Here is a 20,130-nt window from a genome sequence, read left to right as displayed (position 1 = left end):
ACTAAATTTGTCGTTTTGAAAAAAAAATGTCATTAATGTAAATTGTGTAGAACCCACAAGATTTGTTTTTTGGTGTGTGTGTGTGTGTGTGTGTGTGGGGGGGGGGGTTGTTCAGCAAGCACATAAACAAGTGTCGTGACCACATAACTTATTAGTCGTGGTAACCAGAAAAGTGCAATTCCTAGAAACGTTGCCACATGTAACTTTTGGATGTTGTGCCAACATCATGTGATAGTTGTTGGTTGGTAATAAGGATGCAACTAACAATTATTTTCATAATTGATTAATCAGCCGATTAATTTGGCCAATTATTGTCTAATCGGAAAAAAAACTTACTTGATTCGATTTTTCAATTCTTAAATAAGGCACTAAATTCAACTGTAGAAGTGTCCTTTTAAAAGTGCAAAAGCTTCACACTACTACAGAGTTTTACCTAAATATATTTTTTGAACATGAACATAAATAAATGTCAAAATATAAATAAACAAAACAAATTAAGTCTTTAGAGGTGTGCTAGTGAGAAAATTTTGCCCCGGATAAATAAACTCATTTAAATCTTCAACTTTAGACCTTGATGAGATTTAACATTAAGCCATTATGATATGAAAATTATATACAAGTGTTGTTACAGTAATAAAATCCTTGATTTCTGCAAAAAAAAAATTGTGGTTCACACTATTTGGATGAAAACCCAACAACAATTAAACAAATACAAACTCGCTTATATTAAAGGATGAAATCAAACCTCTATAAACCAGCGTTCGTTTGCACTTTTGCTTCCATCATTGTCCTGTCAGGGTTGCCAGATTTGCGTAAACAAACCAGTCCAACCAGCCCCTTTTAGAAATATCAGTTTTTAGGCAGAATCCATTAAGAGTCTGATTTAAAATGCTAATTATCAAGAAATCATGCCAGACGCACTTAGCAGGTTTTGCATTGATCTCTTTATTTAAAGCCATATATAAATCTTTTTATTTCAGTATAACAGTAAAGACACTGTTTGTTCAACATTAAACAGAACATGATCACATGGGTCACCTTTCTGTTGATTTTGTCATTATTTTTGGAAGTCGTAACACATGAAGTAATTATCTCACCAAATTCAAACCTAGGGCTTTTTAAGCTCCACGGAGAGCAGGAAGAGCTGAGATTAATCTGTGTGGCCCAGATGTGTCTCATTGGCTGTGATAAGAGCAGATCTGTTTCTTCCTACAGGTATCTGTATCTCAGTGCTTAAGACCTGAAAGAAAAAAAAAATGTGAACTGTGGTTTCATTCTAGATGAGTGCTGAGGGCTGACCGGTCCAGACAAGTTAGGTTGTCCCAAGAAATGTTCATTCAGCATTTTTTAATAATACGTTGTAAATGTTTTATTACAAAGTGCTCTGAAATGATTGATTCTGATTGGTCAGTTCCAGCATTCAGAAATATATTATTCCCAGATAACAACCGTCTGAAAACTAATATTATTCCTTTGAAAAAAATGTAACCCTGCTGGTGAAATCCATGATAAAGTCTTATAATCTGATGATTCACAGTTTTTTAAACTAATTTGAGAGAGAGAGAGAGAGAGAGAGAGAGAGAGAGAGAGAGAGAGAGAGAGAGAGAGAGAGAGAGAGAGAGAGAGAGAGAGAGAGAGAGAGAGAGAGAGAGAGAGAGAGAGAGAGAGAGAGAGAGAGAGAGACTGTAGCCTTGACTTACTGTGCTTCTGGTTGATTCTGGTGTACAGTTTTGGCACACACACACACACACACACACACACACACACACACACACACACACACACACAGTTCTTATCCTTGCCAATTGAATGACTACTCCACATGATACAAATGTAATCATCCTTTGGAAGTGGAAATAACCGGGATTTGCTTTCACAACACAGAACACAGCGCCTTCTCACCATGACGCAAACTAGCTGACGTGTTTCAGGGTGGGTCAGAGTTTTCATTTCTCGTGGGCTAAGATTATGATGATGTGTTACCTACATATAGACATGATACAAGGCCTGAGATTTCAACAGATTTTGACTCTTCAAGGCCGTTCAGAGTTGATTTTTTTGAATGCTAATAACTTTATTATTCTATAATAATAATAATGATAATTATTAGTATTATTCATTAATCATTAATATATATATATAAATATAAATAATAATAATATAATAATAATAATTAGCACAGTAAGTTTTATTATTATTATTATTAATAAAATTAATTATAGATATAGATATAGATATAGATATATATATATATAAATAATTATTATAATTATTATTATTATTATTATTATTATTATTATTATTATTATACATTTTAACAAATATAATATTTAAGTTTAACTTTCATTTGGCACTTTACAGTACATTACAGTTTTTCTGAATTGAAAACACATTTCTTAAAGACCAGCACTCATTATCTCACAAATCCAAATTTTCAATCTAAATTCACAGAACCCCTGACTCAAAATCAAACAATCCCTTCAAAACAATTTATATAAAACCATTATATTGTATTTTTTAACATATCATCAGTTTAATAAATGAATAAAATAAAAGTCCTACCTTAATGTGGTCCAGTTTCTACCCCAGTTATGATATTAGGATGTGTTGCAGTGCAATGTTTTTGCTAATGTGAGGTGAACAACTGAGCCACAGCTCCCAGTCCCTGTCAAGGCATTCAGCATCTCAATAAATGCACAAATATTAAGAGTCTTATTAAAGTGATTTATTGACCTCATATTTCCCAATTTTCTCCTCCTGTCCCTGTAAAGACTAATGAGTGTTAACTTACTCAGGCATAAATCAGACTGCAGTAATTACACGTGTGACTTCATTCTTTATTCTGGCAGTCGCGTGTCAATTATTCATGCTTATTCATTTGATCTTAATTGGTGTGGGACTCTGCGTAAGGTCATAATGTAAATTGAAATGGTAGCTGATGTTGTCCGGGTACATGATGTGCTTCAAGTCTTTTCCCGGAATTTCAGGAGGTGAGAATGTGCCAGACATCACCAAACATCTTGGAAACCTTTGGGTTCCTTTGCATCAGGATCCCTTGGGAAATAAGCTAACGTGTTATTTTTGTTAACGATTAATGTAAACTACAGGAATTGGTAGATGTCTGAAGGTGATTAGGATGGTTAACGTAGGATTACTTAAGATATCTAGATATGCTTCAATGGAAAACGTAGCCATCCTTCAGTTGTGCAGCCTGATAAACAAATGAATTAATTGGATACTCACCCTATCCAATCTTAACCACACCCAAACCCATTTAAAGTGTAGTTCATTTGACTACTGTGATTGTTCTGTTTATTTAAATGCACCCTGGCCCATTTGAAGAGGTGAAATCCCGTTTAGGTTTAGAAATCTGTTTTAAGGCTATGACGATTAATTCTCATAGATTTTTTTGTTCATGAAACAATTTTCACACATCGTTGTGATTATTACGCCATTAGATACAGTCTCACTTTTACAGGCATTGCAGCTCCCCCTTGTGTTTTTTAGAGAGATGTGCAATCATTGTGGTGATCTGAAATCATTGTGATGAGGTCAAACAAATGCGATGAGACGATTATTTATCATTATTACACGGCTCTCTGGAATGCTTGCTTCTGATTGAGACATTTGCAGGTTCGTTCTTTTCAAATAATAACCGCTCCAAAATAATAACGCATAGCCGGACTACTTGCACGAGTAAAATTGTTCCGCGCCAATAAAGATCAATAAAGATTACTGTCTGTTTGGCGCCATCTTGTGACAAACACTCGACAACCACGACAAGACACAGAGAGCTTACTGAGACTGAACTTGACAAAATAGAGCATGACAGCTACGAAGCCAACACACAAAAAAAATACAGAATGGGCATTAAAACTTCTCAAAGACTGGTTAAAGAGAAAAAATGGAGACAGACAAGTATGAAGCAGAGGATCTTAATAAGGTATTACGATCATTTTATGCATCTGTGCAAAGTTTCGCGGAAGGATAAAAATGTTAATTTAAAACAAATATGCCAATAAAATGTTTAAAACTCATATTCATGTCCAGTTTTTTTTCTTATGTGGCAAGTAGCCGTGTAATAAGCGGGATAATGTAGAGTCAGCCGGTAGTTATTGGGAAATAAGCCCCGACAGTGTGATCAGGACCCGACGCGAAGCGGAGGGTCTTGTATCACACTGAAGGGGCTTATTTCCCAATCTCTACATTATCCCTTACTTGTGACCCCCCCTAGATGTAATACAAGATGTACCCCAAACAAGACCAGATGATTACAGCAGCAGATATTACAATGTTATTTGTAAAAATCAAATAATAATCGTCTGATAAGAGTTCTTAATATCGGTTTCCGCCATTACAGGCAACACTACATTTGAGATAAACAACAGTTCACAGATAAAGTAACTTAAAACACTTATTTGACAACAGACATTTTTATGCTCAAATAAGATGTGTTACATAAATGCTTGATGTGTAATTTATGCATGGTGCTTAGAAACAGAGAGGAGTCACGAATGAGAAATTAAGTTGGTCCCAAAGACGTGACTTAACATAAAAAAAATGAAAGAACCTAGGATTAGTGCCTGATGGAAAACTGTTTAATTCTCACTATGATGTCTGCACTTGTTATTAATCTTGTAAAGCTGCCATTCAACTCCCCAGGTTGATGCTCAGGGATGTTTCAACTCACAAGGATTCTGTCTAATATATCAAATAAGAGCTATGGCCCGGTCCTGTTGCAGAGGAGGTCCTGCAGCTTTGTCTGTGGTGACCTTGAAGAATCTACCCAGGCACTTTAAGACAGACATAGTATTTAAAATTAAACCTTGGGGTCCAGGGCAGAGGTCTTCTCGAGTAGCTCTTGTACGGCTGAGTTTCTGTATTTTTCATTGAGGTAATCTACTATCTTCTGTTTGTGCTTTTGGCAAGGTCTGTGTTTTATCCTCTTGCACTGCCAGTATTAAATTGTTGAAGAGGTGGAGGGTTGGTTTCAGAAAAGACGCACTTATATATTTCTCTCCAGAAAGTGCATCAGTGAATTTAACCAGATGACTAATACACTTATTGATGGCCTCCAGTACTTTAAAGTTTTAAGTTGCTAGAAAGTACTTGGGTGATGGCCCGTTGCTGCTCAAGGACTCTGTTGATCATGGCCTGCTTAGATTCCCATCTGGTTGGACATTCTGTCCGGATTAGCCCAAGTATCAGGTTGGTGCATCCCTAGAAACAATGACTTAAATCAAACTTTGATGCTTTAACTCGGATTTCTCCTGGATTGATACATTGGCCAGCCCTACTCTTGTTTCTTTTTATCTAATGTGTGTTTAGGTCAGTTCAACATGCCTGTGAGCAGTGAGATTATGATAACTCATGAATGCATGTTTTGTTTATATTACAAGCCTTTGTTCTCTTTCCTTATGGAGAGAGCCACATACATAGGCAAGCACATGTCTTGAAAGCATTTTGTTTCCTGTTTGACTCAGATCCGGCCTGCAGGGTGGCAAACCTGCGGCGTGTGAATAAGGACAGAATGTGGTATTTGATTGCCACACAGTCTGCCAATGTGTGTTCTTATTATCAGAAAAGTAAAGCGGGGCAGCCAGTCTCAGGTGGTCTAATTGAAACACAGAAGGTAGAATTATACTGGATTTATATATTACTCTGATGTCTTAGGTTACAAGGTTTCTGAAGAACTTCTTCAATACAGGTAAAGTATACCACACCAAAGCAACATGACATTTTGTCTTTCAAATATTGCAATTTATTTTCCATAAAATTGCCTGAACTGAAAGTCGGAATGATTGGATGTTGTTTGAATGGAAACACTGCAGGTTGTTGTTCATTATCCTTGAAGTAATAATCCTGACCCCTCAAGAGAGAACACATGAGGTGTTTATGCAGACATAGACTTTGATATGAGCTCTTAAATGAGAAACATGGAGCACTCAGATGTACTCAGATACTGTCTTCAGATGGGAAACATGCTCTGCAAAGGTTATTAGCATAAGGCGATATGATTGGCTGACGCACGTGTTGCCCCTTGAAAAGTTGAGAAATGTTCAACTTCTGCCATGAGCAACGCACTGACACGGCGCAGACGGATCCACAATTCAGTTTGGCAATGCATCACATCACCCATTAAAGTGAATAGGAAGCATTAACGCTTACGCCCCATGTGAATGCTCCGTTATGCTACATACACACTAAACGCAGGGCATTACTCGCTCTAGATCAGTGGTTCTCAAACTTTTTCGCGTGGGGCCCCCCTTGTGTACAGTGCATTCCTTTCGCGCGCCCCCCAAAGAAAATTTAGGACAAAAAACTGTTCTAAAATGTTACATTTTAATTAAACAAAACATATTAAGTTCTCAAACTGTTTATTTGACAAAAGTTTTATTGTTATGAATGTACACATATAAAAGAAGACCCTTTACAGTTTGGTATGATGTCCTACAGGTAAGTGTATGATTATTTAAAATATGAGTATTTTAAGTTAATTCCACTTTGATGAGGAAAAATCCATCGTTAAACCGCAGGAATTAACCTCAGGTCTTGAATTTTATGGAGAAAACACTCAGCAATGGTGTTACGTGTTAAAAACACCACATAGACATATAAACACCAATAAAACCCAGATTTTCCTCACAGTTTGACTTTAAGTAATGGTTAGTCCTGTAATTTGCTTTTGCCTGTGAATGTGATGATTTAGGGTTCAGTGTCTGTGAGTGGTAATAATGAAGCTCATTGATTGGCGGTGGTCCTAATGAGTTTTCTTCTTGTTCACTTCTCTCGTGATAATGTGATTTCCATTAGTTTCAATGCCTGAGGCCATGCTGAAAATCACTGCTCATTACAACCATGAAGAAAACACAGAGCTTGAATTTCTGTTTGAAATGTTACTTTATGGAAAAGAATAGAGTCCCACCGACGCACAGTTGATCTATTTACAGGGTTGTAATCAGGTTTGAATCAGGTATTAATGTCCCGCTGAGCATACCGGCTTATGTAGTTTGATTAGTGGCTATGTTTACATGCACTTATTTTCATCAATACGAATGAATTCAATCTGAAAGTACAGTTTATATCAACCTTAAACGTTCTGATCAAACATTTGTGAAAGCGCACATGGGAGAGTCTATTTTCAAGTTGGTTTAATCCAGGACCATGTTTAAAATAGACGGTTTGCATCATATTACTATCTGATACTACTCTATCTAGGACATGGAAGATATTACAGACATGTACTTAAGTTCTGTACTTGTTGGTTTTGATCCAGATGGTGGGGTTGTTTTTTACCTTATCTCTGCACTTTACATTGTAATTGAATTACGTGTATATATAATGGACAAAAGCAGTCTATCCATTTACATTATATTTACAGTAATGTAAAGTGTTCTTGAGCACTGAAAAGGCGCTATAGAAATATCACAAAATATTGGAGTTTTTAAGGTTTAGACACTGACTCACATAAACACACAGATTGGCAAAGCAGTTTTTTTTTTGTCGAGCAGTAGACTATTTATCATGACGTCAAAACATTCCCCAAACGCCAGCATCATCTTTAATTTATTCAGAAAATAACCACAGTTTTATGTGTCCTCGTCTGTGTGTTGTCTGTGCCGTGTTCATCTCTGATTAGATTTTATAGTGAAGAAATCATTAGAGATCTGTGTCGTGAGATGAGGATATTATAGGAAAGTGTTAAAACTGAGTTCTGAGTCACTCAGTAAAGCAATCATATGAGGTATTGGTGAGCTAACAAGCAAAAGTCCTCACTAGGTACACTGCATGATGCATTGTAATCTGATTGGATGAATCTGTCATCATCAAATAACAAATGAAAATAAATTAAGAAACAGACCAAATTGGTTGCAAGGCCACCACGGTTTCTTTCTGTCTGACTGGTGCGTGTGGGGCTACATTCAGGTCCAGTCGGGTTAAAAAAACTCCCACTGGGTCAGGTCTGACTTGGGTCTAATTTTGTTTTGTTTGTCTTGGGTCAGGTCTATCTTTAAAAAACAAATCATTGGGTTATGTCGGGTACATTTTAGTGCCCGACCGATAAAGGATTTTAAGGGCCGATACCGATACAAGTGTTTGTTGGATATTCTGATATATCGGCTGATTTTTTTTTCAGAAACGCACAACAAAACATTAACAGATTTCCCTAACATTAGTTATTTGTAGTTATTTGTGAGTTTTAACTAAAATATGATATTTACTAGGTAATTCTGCTTCACTCTCGGCTTATTTAACAGCAGCAAAACTGGACATGATAGTCACAAATTTTGTCATGCTTATTTGAGTTAAGAGAACTGATTGGGATGTTCTTTTAATTGTTATTCAAGCAATGTATGTCTCGTGACCAAATCATCATGAACTCACTTAACCGTTGTTAAGGCTGTTTCATCCGTTTTTTTTAAATATCCATTTATCGGCCATTATGAATGCCGATACCGATAGTTTGGAAAATGCCCAGTATCTGCCGATAATATTGGCCTGCCCGTATATCGGTCGGGCTCTAGTACATTTCCTTGTAATTTTGAAGAAACTATGACAGACAATGAACACATACTAGATTATTAATGAATTAAATGTTTTTTACCTCTAACGGGAATAGCTGCGTGATGAAGTGAAATTAAAGGGTTAATAAACACAAACTAAAGCAGATGTTGTAGAACGTCTGGCGAATGATGTTAGATAGCACAAAAATTTAATTCGCAAGAACTATAGACTAATATAATAACAGGCTTAAATAAACCCAAAACATAAGTCCACTTACAGTTCTCACAGACACCCGTTTTATCAACTGGCTATCCTCCAGACAGTGATGGTCTGGATCATGTCTTTTTCATTTTGGCTGTGTGGCGCGCGTGCCCACTCATGGTGTGAAGCGCGTCCGCACTTTTCTCAGAGATGCACTTGACGGTCTTTTGTGCAGCTAAATGTTTTTTTTTTTGGAGTAGACCTGGTTAAGGCGGTAGGGTTTCCCAGCTTAGGCGGGCCGCCCAAACTGCAAAGTGCTGTGGAAAATCCTGCTGTAACCACGTACACGCGATGTCGCACCTGCAACCCCCTACACGTGGCAGTGCACCTGTAACCGCGTACATGCGACAGCGCACACGAGACGTGCACCTGTAACCATGCACACGTCACATCACGCCTGTAACCGCGCAAACACGACAGTGCACTTGTAATTGTGCAGATATGCAATCCCATGCTGAAATATGTAGCCCATGTAAACACATTTACTGTAACCCAAAATTAGTTTACAGGTTTACTGAGAGTTCTTGTCTCTCTGTGACAATGTTTTGAGTTTTATCAGAACTGATTTTAAGACATTTATCCTTGATGTCATAAGGAGACCTTATTATAATAATACCGCCCCTTTAATCTGCACTATCCAACCACAGCACTGCCATTTACAGTGCAGAGAGAAAGAAAGAGAGAAAAAATAATTGACAGCACAATTGAGTTTGAATTGCATCAATCCACCATCATTGTGATAAGTGTTTGCACTTCATCTGCTCATTTGCATTTTAAAGGACACACCCAAAACAGCACATTTTTTGCTCACAACTACAAAGTGTCAATGCTAACATTATCATGCCATGGGCCCTTTAAGTTGAGGTAGCCGGTTAACAGTTGTTTTTCCCTGATTCCTGGCATGGAATGTTCCTGCTGTTTTCGGCGCTTTTCATGCCACAGGGCTTTTCAAAGACCACAGCTAAAGAGGGTCAGTTGGGTGGTTGTGTTTTAGCTGACCCAGCACAAATGTTTCTCTGCATGTTTTCTATCAGAGCCGTTTGTCTTGCACTGTTTGTGGCTCAGACAAGGATTATATGACTTAAAACATGTGTCTGCTTTTATAAATTATCGACTTACATTATGGTTCTGGTGAGCAGAATATTTGTCTGATGCACACACAAAGCGGAAGTATTTCAGATATTGAAACATGAAGATAAAGATTTTGAGATGTTTTTATCTTTCAAAGGTTTTTTATTACATTTTCATTCTGCCTGAGCTGCAGCATCTCTCTTTTAGAAATCATCATCAAAAGATTTAAATCAGTGCAACTTGAAGATGTAATGATGTCACAGGATTTGGAGGACACAGCTTTCTGTCTGCACATTAATGATCCGGTTAACCACTACAGAATAATTATAGCTTAGACATTGTGTTGACATTCACTACAGTATTCTAGTATTCAGATCCACACGCTTTATTTCATGTTGATCATGTTGATTTCTAGATGACTGTAATAACTCTCTCTCTCTGTCTCTCTCAGGCTGTGTAGTCTGACGCTGAAGAAGTTGATGGTTCTGAAGGAGTTGGATCGTGAGCTCAGTTCTGTGGTTATCGCTGTCAAGATCCAGGTACAAAACACTTGTGTGTGTGTGTGTGTGTGTGTGCGCGCTGATGGTGTGTTTGATATCACTGCTGAGTAACATCTCTACACAAGACACTGTGGAAACTGTGTGCTGTTGCCAAGGTGACAGCTTGCTTAGTGAGAAGATGGGATTGAACGCAATGAAATGACATATGGGGGGGCAGTGAGGTGCATTATGGGATACACTTAGAGTACTTGTAGACACTCAGCATTCCAGACGGGTCACTTTGGTTACACAGTGTGTGTGTGTTCGTGTGTGCGTGTGTGTTTGTGTGCATGCTTTCAGATTTTCAGAAATAGAGATTTTATATTTCAAATATATATTACAGTTTATAAAGTATTATAATTATACGCATTGTAAATATTTTAAAATATTATAAATAATATTATAAACCTTCGGATGTTTTGGTACCTATTATTATTGTGGTTTATAAAATAGATGACATAAATTTGTACTAGATTCCCATCAGGAAATACCAGTCACTGATTTTGTGAGGATTACAGCACATCATCTGAGGTTCAGGTGTTTTATCCACTCAGTAAAGCTTTCAGACAGATTGGTGAAGGTTTGAATCTGATTCATTGTGTGTTTATCAGGACCTCAGTTATTTTCATATGTTGATGAACATTATTTTTGACTGAGTTGGAGAGGATAGTGTTTTATACCACGGGACTGTTGAATGCTTGATTCTGATTGGCTGAGAAATGTTGCATGGGTGTTGATTATTTTTCAATAACCGCACACCTAACCTTAAAAATAGGCACCAAAACAGTATTTTTGGTAATCGTGGTATAAGCTGAATAAATGACTCTGGTCCTTTGAATTATTTGAAAATAATGAACACCTGCAGCATAACCACCTTGGGTGTTCATTATTTTCTTATAATTCGGCCCGTCATCAATTATTCCTTACTTAATATTGTAAGTAATTTTTGTGAAAAATTGATATGCATGTAACTATATGCAGCCTATACCAGAGCCGTTGCTAGATGAAAGTAAGTATAAATTAACTTCAGTTTTGTCATGTTTAGAGCTGCAACTATCGACTATTTTTTCAACCGATTAATCTATCGATTATTTTTTCGATTAATCGAATAGTCTAATGATTTTTTTATACATATAATTCCCCAACAAATAATAAATGTAACATCTGCCATTAACGCTAACATTTTATTTAAGCATTTTCTTAATTAAACAAAGACACAAACCAAAATTTTCAACATGAAAAATAAAGTGGCAGTGCCACTTTAAAAGAGGCATTATTCACCTTAAACAATAAAATAGGCATATATTAATATTTTAAACATTAGTTTATGATTAGTACATGCATTAACTCAGCATTAGTTCAGACTGAAGTAAAAATAAGTTCATTGTGATTCATGAACCCTTATATAAGATGTAATGGTTATATTATTACTGTTAATATTATTACTATTAGTAGTACTGCATTCTCATTTAACTTTAACATTTAACTTTTCTTAAAGCTCTACTGTGTACTTTATTGAGTTATTTCTTAACAAAAACCCATGTTTTCTTTCAAAAGTATGTGCTCATTCATGTGTAATTACTTCCACCCCACTAATCAAAGTATTCTCGTAAGTGTAGAATCTGCTATTTAAAATGCATACCGTCGAAGCGCTCTCTGGTTGAATCCATGTTGTGCCTCCATCTTTGAAATACATTCGCCGACGAGGGACATTCCTGAAATTCAAGCTCCGCCTTTCGCGCTTTCACTCTACACTCATGCTGGCTGCTGGCTGAAGCCTTCGGAGGTTGCATGTGTAGGCGGTATACGTCATCAAGACAGTCTTATTTCAGAATATTAACAATTATAAAGCTGACAATTATTCTTAGTTAATTGTAAATTGATGTAATATGCTTATGACTTGCGAATGTAATGCTCAGTTAATTTAAATAAACCAGGTTTAATAACGTATGCAGCCTGCGACCTGCGTAGCTGAATCCTTCGGATTTTACAACAACCGCACACCGTCATGAACCTGCGATCTAATGCTTTGATTTGAAAGCCTGTTGAAGACATATTCCGAGGACATTAAAACAAGTCGCCAAGGAAGGGAAACAGGGATTTTAAACGACAACGCGACAGGAAAAACATCAAGACCAAAGTCACTATTGGAGTTAGTTTTTCAAGATGGGACTCAAGGGAGACAGAAGTTGCACTTTATATCTTCTCCACAGGTAATTCAGCATATTCGTTTACATCGATACAGTCCATGTTGTAAACTTGAAGTTTTATAGTTCCTTGGCTAACTATTGCATGGTTATGCAGTTAGTGTAAACACGCATGTGGTTTAATGTGTTCGAACAGCCACAAGCCGTCTCTCCGCCCATTTATGTAATCTGAGGTACTGAGATAAATGTTTTTCATCTTTTCTGACCTCTAGCGCTATTTTTAGCCTTTCATTGATAAAAGCGTCTGATCTGCGCGTCTTTCGTTTCATTTTACAAGCGTGTGAATGTTGCGCGATCTTTTTTCACCAATATGAGAGAAAGCTCTTACATATACACGGACATGTAACATGTTTACTTAAAACATAAGCATTGTACTTTGACATAATATTAGTTCGCGTCCATTTAAACCCGTCATGGTTGCTTTTTGTATGTGATTTTAAGCGGACATATCATGACAATCAGACTTTTTTCATGTTAAACATAAATCGGTGTGCTTTGATGGATCACAGGCAAAGGACATTGCAAATTGTTAATTTTTTCTCATTGCTTTTGCTTTGTAGCTACTGGAAGCCATGTTAACCTTGGCATGACACGGCCGGGCCACCGTACGAGTTAAAACGCGTTCCGAATGGGGAGGGCTAGAAAGTAATATTCAGTTGCTTGTCATATAGACTTTCACCGCTAGATGGGAGTAGATCTTACACAGGGGAGCTTTAAGTTCCGGGTAAAAAACAAGTTCAGTTAGTATGATCTTCTAATATTTTATAAACAGCGTTTACGCCGCTGTTACTTTAAATAAACGCATGTCAGGAATACCTTACAAGACGAGCTTCTGTAATATCTGCGCACATATTCGCAAAAAAGACGTTCATTGGGAACTCCGCACTGCCAGCTGGCTTTCAGTGCACGCGGGCTCATGCCTATCAGTTCTCAATGTGGCAGTAACTTATTATTTCATAACTTCTTAATATAAAAACATGTCCTGCTCTTTATTTACTGTTTCAACATACTGCCCAGAAGCGATGCAATGTCGCGTCTGTCAGGCGTCTCGCAGCTCGTATTAAACGAAGATGTAAACGCAGCTGTATTAAGCACAATATGTATTGATTCTATTGTTTATAGAGTAAGTATAAAAACTTACTGTAATAGTTCAAATTCTTACGCTGACGTCTCGTCATTTTGAGGTCGGAGAGCTCCAGGTTTTCTTCTTTTAAGATGATCATACACAGGTGTTGCGCTGCTGTGGTATGCCATTTCAGTTTTACACAGTATGTGTTTTATTTGGTCTCTGCTTAAAGTATTCCCATACTTTTGATCGCGTTCTGTCTGTTTGGTATATCACCCGGTCGGAGCTGAAGCCCGCCTTCATTTCAAAATGTAAACAGTGCGACGCATCGACGCATTTCCGGCAAATCGACGTAATTACGTAATCGACGTAATCGACTACGTCGACGCGTCGTTCCAGCCCTAGTCATGTTTTAATAACTTTTTGTATGGCAGTTTTCATATGAGATTTAAAGCGATCAGTTTTTGTGTTTTTGCTTAAAGAGCGATTACATTACTTTTACATGCATGAATTGGTTTACTATGTTGCACATAGATTCATTTGTTTTTGTTTTTTCGCAGCGATTATCAATAGCTGCGTTAATCCGCTCAAAAGGACATGTAAACACTTGATCGCGTTGATAACTGAAACTGGGACGCTCTGTGCATAGATATGTATAAAGGCTGGATGTCTCGCCCGCGCTGGCAGCTCGCTCACTCGTAGCATTGAGTTTTAATGGTGCAGGTACTTTTAAATGACCATAACTTTCACAATTTTCTACAGATTTTCAAACTGTTTAGTTTGTTATAAACGTCAAAGACGTACCTATGACACTGCATACTTGTACAAAAAAAAGAAACACGTTTAAGCATCCAGAATTATTTCCACATTAATAACATTTGTAAGAAACCAAACTGTTGGTCGAAAATTAAGCAAGTTATGGTCATTTAAAAGTACCTGCACCATTAAACTCAATGCTACGAGTGAGCGAGCTGCCTGTGGTAAGATGGCCGCCAGGTGATGATGTTAGAGACTCTGCCGTAACACATCTAGCCGTTATACATATCTATGGCTCTGCGCATGTGCAATCTTCTTTTCTTTTCTTTTTTAATGGCAGTTGGCAAACCCACTTAAAGGCGCATTTCTGCCACCTACTGGACTGGAGTGTGGAGCATATGCACATGATGTAGAATTAGCGTAATGACGTGTGACGCAAAGAATGTGAGCTTTGTTGTTGAAGGAAGAAACATGAAGTGACTGTCTTGTCATTCCTAAATTTTCCTAATCTTGACCACCAAATTTCTTAACCACAGATTTTTGATGAGATTTAGATCTGCACTCTGGCTAGGCCATTCCAAAACTTTGATTTTGTTTTGGTGAAGCAATTCCTTTGTTTGATTTGGAGTTGTGCTTTGGGTCTGTGTCATGCTGAAAGGTGAACTTCCTCTTCATCTTTAGTGTTTTGGCAAAATCCTTTATGTTTCGAGCCAAAATTGACTGGTATTTCTAGCTATTCATTATTCCATCCACCCTGATTAAAGCTTCAGTTCCAGCCGAAGAAAAGCAACCACAAAGCCTGAAGCTGCAGCTTTACTGTGGGCATGCTGTTCTTTTGGTGATGTGCTGTGTTTTTTGCGCCAAACATATCTTTTGGTATTATTGCCAAAGTTTAACTTTGGTCTCGTCGGACCATAATACATTATTCCACATGGTTTGGGGAGAATTATTTTTTTGCAAACTTTAGCTGGACTTGGATGTTTTTTTGGTTAAAAATGTCTTATAGCACAAACATGAAGAATTCAGGAGATTATTGTCACATGTAGGGAGCAACCAGTACTTGACAGATATTGTTGCAATTCATTTAATGTTGCTGTAGGCCTCTTGGCAGCTTCCCTTACCAGTTTTCTCCTGGTCTTCTCATCAGTTTTAGGTGAATGTTCTGGGGCTCGTTCTTCGTACGTCACTAACTCAAGTTAGCTGGATTTGATTGTTGTCAGTTTGGCTTGATCTTGGATTATTTGGAGCAGGAGCAGGCTTATTTCATGTAAAGATTAGATAGGACCTTTTTAACTCTTTCACCGCCTGCATTTTTCATGATTTTCACAAAAGTTTTATCACCTCTCAAATATGGGGAAGTTTCTTCAAAAACACAAAATTTTGAACAAAAGCTGAAATAATTGCATTTTTATAAAGGACTTTTGATAGAGATCAGATGCAGAGCGATCCTTAAAACTTAGACAGACATACAGCTGTTTGCACTGTTTTCCAAAGACAAGAACGGGTATTGGGAAGTGGTTTTTAAGACATATTTTATGAAAGGTTTTGATCCCCTTCAAATGTTGACTAGTATATATTGGCTGCCAATACATTGTGCACTTCTAAAATAATGTCATGTGATAAAAATAATGAGATAAAGATGAGGCTTTTTAACAAGTGTACTTTCACCTTTTAAAGAGTCAAATGTCTTACAATTTACTAGATTACTCTAGACGGCTACATTCTTCATAACCTTGTGCTCCTGTCCTCTAAGAATGAATTTCACTGTATTTATTTAAATCAGGTTATTGGCATAATTCTGTAAGTAATTTGGTGATAAAATTCTGACAGACAAGATATGCAAACAAACAACATTATCACATAATCAGGGCTCCAGACTAACTTTTTTCACTAGGAGCACAGTGGCCCCCAACTGAAAATTTTAGGGGCACAACCAGAAAATTTAGGGGCACACACCGTAAATCAAGATGCTAACCAAATATTCACATTTCTACTAATTTCCACTGTATTACTAATAAATACTTGATGATAGATGCAGAAATTACAATGTGCTTTTTCAAATTCAGTGTCACATTTTATTGTGCACTTTTGAAAAAAAAAGGTCAAATTTACTGGTTGCACATGTGCGACTGGATGTAAAATTCAGTGGCACACTCTCAAATTTTAGGGGCAAAATGCCACCATTTGGGGGCAGTCTGGAGCCCTGATAATGAACTGAGACCTAGGTCAGAGTAAAAACGTTACATGAATATTTATAATATGGCGGTAATATTTTGTATAATAAGAGAGCAATTTACACCTGCTGGATCTTGATTGATGGGCACATTAGCATTTATGGTAATGCAGAGGTGAGCTATTTGTTGGTTGACCAAAAGAACAATGAAAGCAAAACATGCAGTTCCAAAAAAAGGTATATTAAACACATGTAGCGTGACAGAGAGAAAAATTGCACCTTGTATTAAGATGCATTTTGGTCGATTGGATCACAAGTGGATGAGAGCGATGCATGGTCGTCCACACCCTGCAGCCACTTCAATAGACATCATGTTTTGTGTTTCAAACCACTAAAAATTTATGTTTTTATGGATTGGTCCCTGATTGAAGAGTAAGTCTCAAGAGTAAATCCATCCCTTTTGCCCACTTATGTCCGGATTACTTCGAGGGGATCGTCTATGAGTTCCTCTGCTTTCATTAACACACAAGTGGAAACACACTAATATTATGTTAGAGTATTGCTGCTTGTGTTGTTCGATCAATAGGCGGAGACAAAAGCAATCAACCACAAAAGCACAAAATCCATTTGAATGTGTTTTTGACTATCTCTGAATATGGTAGAAAGTAGACGAGCTAAAACATTTTCACACCCCGTTTACACCTCTCCACTTGAGATCCGATCGACCAAAACACATCCTTATACCAGATGTAAACAGGGCCTTGATGTTCTGTTTTATACTTTTACAGAAGTTGAATTTACAAGATTTTTTATTGTGTGGTGTTGATTTTAAATCCATTTTTTCCTGAGAGAGCATCAGACTGAATGTGTGTATTTTTAAGATGAGATCATGTTTTTTATGTCGTCAGGGTTCGAAGCGCGTCCTGAGGTCAAACGAGTACATGCTCCCACCCAGCGGCCTCATGGAAACAGACCTGGAGCTCACCTTCTCCCTACAGGTGAGGTCTTCTTAAATCTGTTTGAGTTAAATTATAAATGTGTCTGTAGTTTCTTCTTGTTAAAAAATTTCTGTCTGTATAACCTACCTATACCAGGAGTCTCCAACCTTTTGTGAGCAAGGGCTACCACAATGGATAAAACACAGTTTTTTTTACACAGTCTACTTTATTGTTTGACTTGATTTTAGTTTATTTTACTTGTTGATATGTTTGATAATTGTTTAAAATGTTAACATACATAAAAGAAGCCAAACTAATAAAAAATATCAGGGTTTCCCGCAGAAAATGTGTTAGTTAAGGTGGTAGGGTTGGGCGGGTGGTTCGGGACCGGGACGTGGCAATCAAAGGGGCGTACGTGTCATGATGAAAATTAAAATATTTTTATTTAACACTAAAATAAAACAATTTTAAAGAAACTATGACAGACAATGAACACATACTAGATTATTAATGAATTAAATGTTTTTTACCTCTAACGGGAATAGCTGCGTGATGAAGTGAAACTAAAGGGTTAATAAACACAAACTAAAGCAGATGTTGTAGAATGTCTGGCGAACGATGATATATATCGATTTCTCTCATTTCGGCCGTGTGGCCCGCGTGCCTGCTCGCGGTGTGATGCTCCGAGATGCACTTGACGGCCTTTTGTGCAGCTATTTTTTTATTTTTTTGGATGATCTAGTTAAGGCGGAAGGCAGTAGGGTTTCCCAGCTTAGGCGGGCCGCTCAAACTGCTAAGTGCTGCAGGAAACCCTGAATATGAAAAAAAAATTATATTAAAATTAAGGCTATTAATATAATGTGCTTTGGCGGGCACCTCACAGACTCCCCGCGGGCACCATGTTGGAGAACACTGACCTATATACTTTTTCATGCTGTTATTAACCCTTAATTTCCTAAGTCTAAATGAAAGAACATGGCAACGTGTTTGATGACAAATAGAAAGTAACCAATGAAGAAATTCATGATCAGTATTCAGGAGAGGGTTCCCTCTGGTGGTCGGCTGAATGAACCCTAACCCTGTTACAAAAACTTCATTGCCAGTTTTTTTTTTTGGTTTCTTTTAAGAACTACTAAAGACAGATCTCATCAAATGAACTGTGTTTGTGTATTTACATGATTTATTAGGTATCCATTTGATCAGTATGTGTGTTTAATGACCCATGACCTGCTAACACAACTCTCTACCATTGGAGCTACAGGAATCTAATGTGTGTCAGGAAATGTCCATGTGTGTGTGTGTGTTTATCGTTTCGCTTGCTGCCTTGTTTTTGTTGGAAATGATGTAATCCCAAGCAATAAACCAGTGTTTAACTTGCTTTCTCTAGTACCCACACTTCCTGAAGAGAGATGCCAACCGGCTGCAGGTCATGCTTCAGAGGAGGAAACGCTACAAAAACAGAACTATTCTGGGTTACAAGACGCTGGCCGTTGGTGTTATTAATATGGCTGAGGTGCGAGTCAGATGACAAAATCACACACACATCCCGATGTGAACTTCAGTCAGATCTTTTTTAGACAGACTGTGATGTATTTTACTTGACTGCTGTCTAATAAATACTCTCTTAGGGATAGCTTTTATGTGATATGTCAATACTGTTACGGGCATTTAGTTGTGGCAGACGTTTGTCAGAGGTTCATGAACTGTTGGTGATTTCCCAAAAATATCTGGCAACCAAATCCACCAATTAAAAAAAAAAATGTGTACCTTACTCGGGTAAATCTTCATTAGTGTCTCACTGAATGCTGATTCATTTCTAATGTTTAAGTGTATTCATAAACATTCACTTTAGTGGAGACCGTTTTCTTCTTTTCACTTTCTGTAAATGCCTCCAATTAATCTCGGCAGTTTCGCCCCCTCAAATTCCTCTTGGCTGAGGTTTTCAATAGAGACCTAACACATACCGACATCAGGACAATAGGCAGTTCAGCCTCCTTTAGCCCAGGGGTTGATGGGTAATTTAATGCATGATACAGAATTAAAGTTTTGTAGGTTTTGTCTGCGTGTGTGATTTTATGTATGCGTTTTATTGTTGAAAGGTTATGCAGCATCCCACAGATGGAGGACAGATTCTAGGTCTTCATAGTAACGTGAAGGAAGGTCCGGTGCGTGCGGCTGAGCTGAGTGTTTTTTCATTGTCCAGTCAACCTATTGACCCGGAGGACGGCAGCGGACAGCCAGAGGCCAAGACCAAAGCATCAGGTGACTCTCAAACACACTTCACTTCATTAAACTTCAATACATATGTATGATATAAGTGTAAAGTATGTGCTAACTTTTGCCCATAATGGGCCACAATTCTGATGTGTACTTAATTTAAGATTGTTAACTCATTCCCCATCAGCCATTTTTTTTAAAATGTTGCCTACCAGTATTTTTTGTGATTTTCACAAAATGTCATACAATGTTTTTCAGGAAAATAATATTCTATAAATATATAAACATATAAATATATCAAATGAAAGAACAGACCCTCTGCTTTTTAAACAACCAATACACAAATGAACAAAAACAGGAACAAACGTTTCATCCTATCTATATTTTATCTCTGCTT

At 37.3% G+C, this 20,130-nt stretch overlaps 1 protein-coding gene across 2 annotated transcripts in view; it reads left to right on the top strand.

Moving 5' to 3' along the window:
* The window catches only part of LOC135741170 (phosphofurin acidic cluster sorting protein 2), a 52,318-nt gene that overhangs the window by 2,528 nt on the left and 29,660 nt on the right, over nt 1–20,130 (top strand). For both annotated transcript variants that reach the window (XM_065259839.2, XM_065259840.2), the window contains exons 2-5: nt 10,289–10,376; nt 17,487–17,576; nt 18,904–19,029; nt 19,616–19,778. In XM_065259839.2, the coding sequence (XP_065115911.1) occupies nt 10,289–10,376; nt 17,487–17,576; nt 18,904–19,029; nt 19,616–19,778 (467 nt within the window). The remainder of the gene's footprint in view (nt 1–10,288; nt 10,377–17,486; nt 17,577–18,903; nt 19,030–19,615; nt 19,779–20,130) is intronic.

The sequence above is a fragment of the Paramisgurnus dabryanus genome, chromosome 24 (genome assembly GCF_030506205.2).
Source record: "Paramisgurnus dabryanus chromosome 24, PD_genome_1.1, whole genome shotgun sequence".
NCBI lineage: Eukaryota > Metazoa > Chordata > Actinopteri > Cypriniformes > Cobitidae > Paramisgurnus > Paramisgurnus dabryanus.
This window is presented reverse-complemented; position numbering and strand designations above follow the sequence as displayed.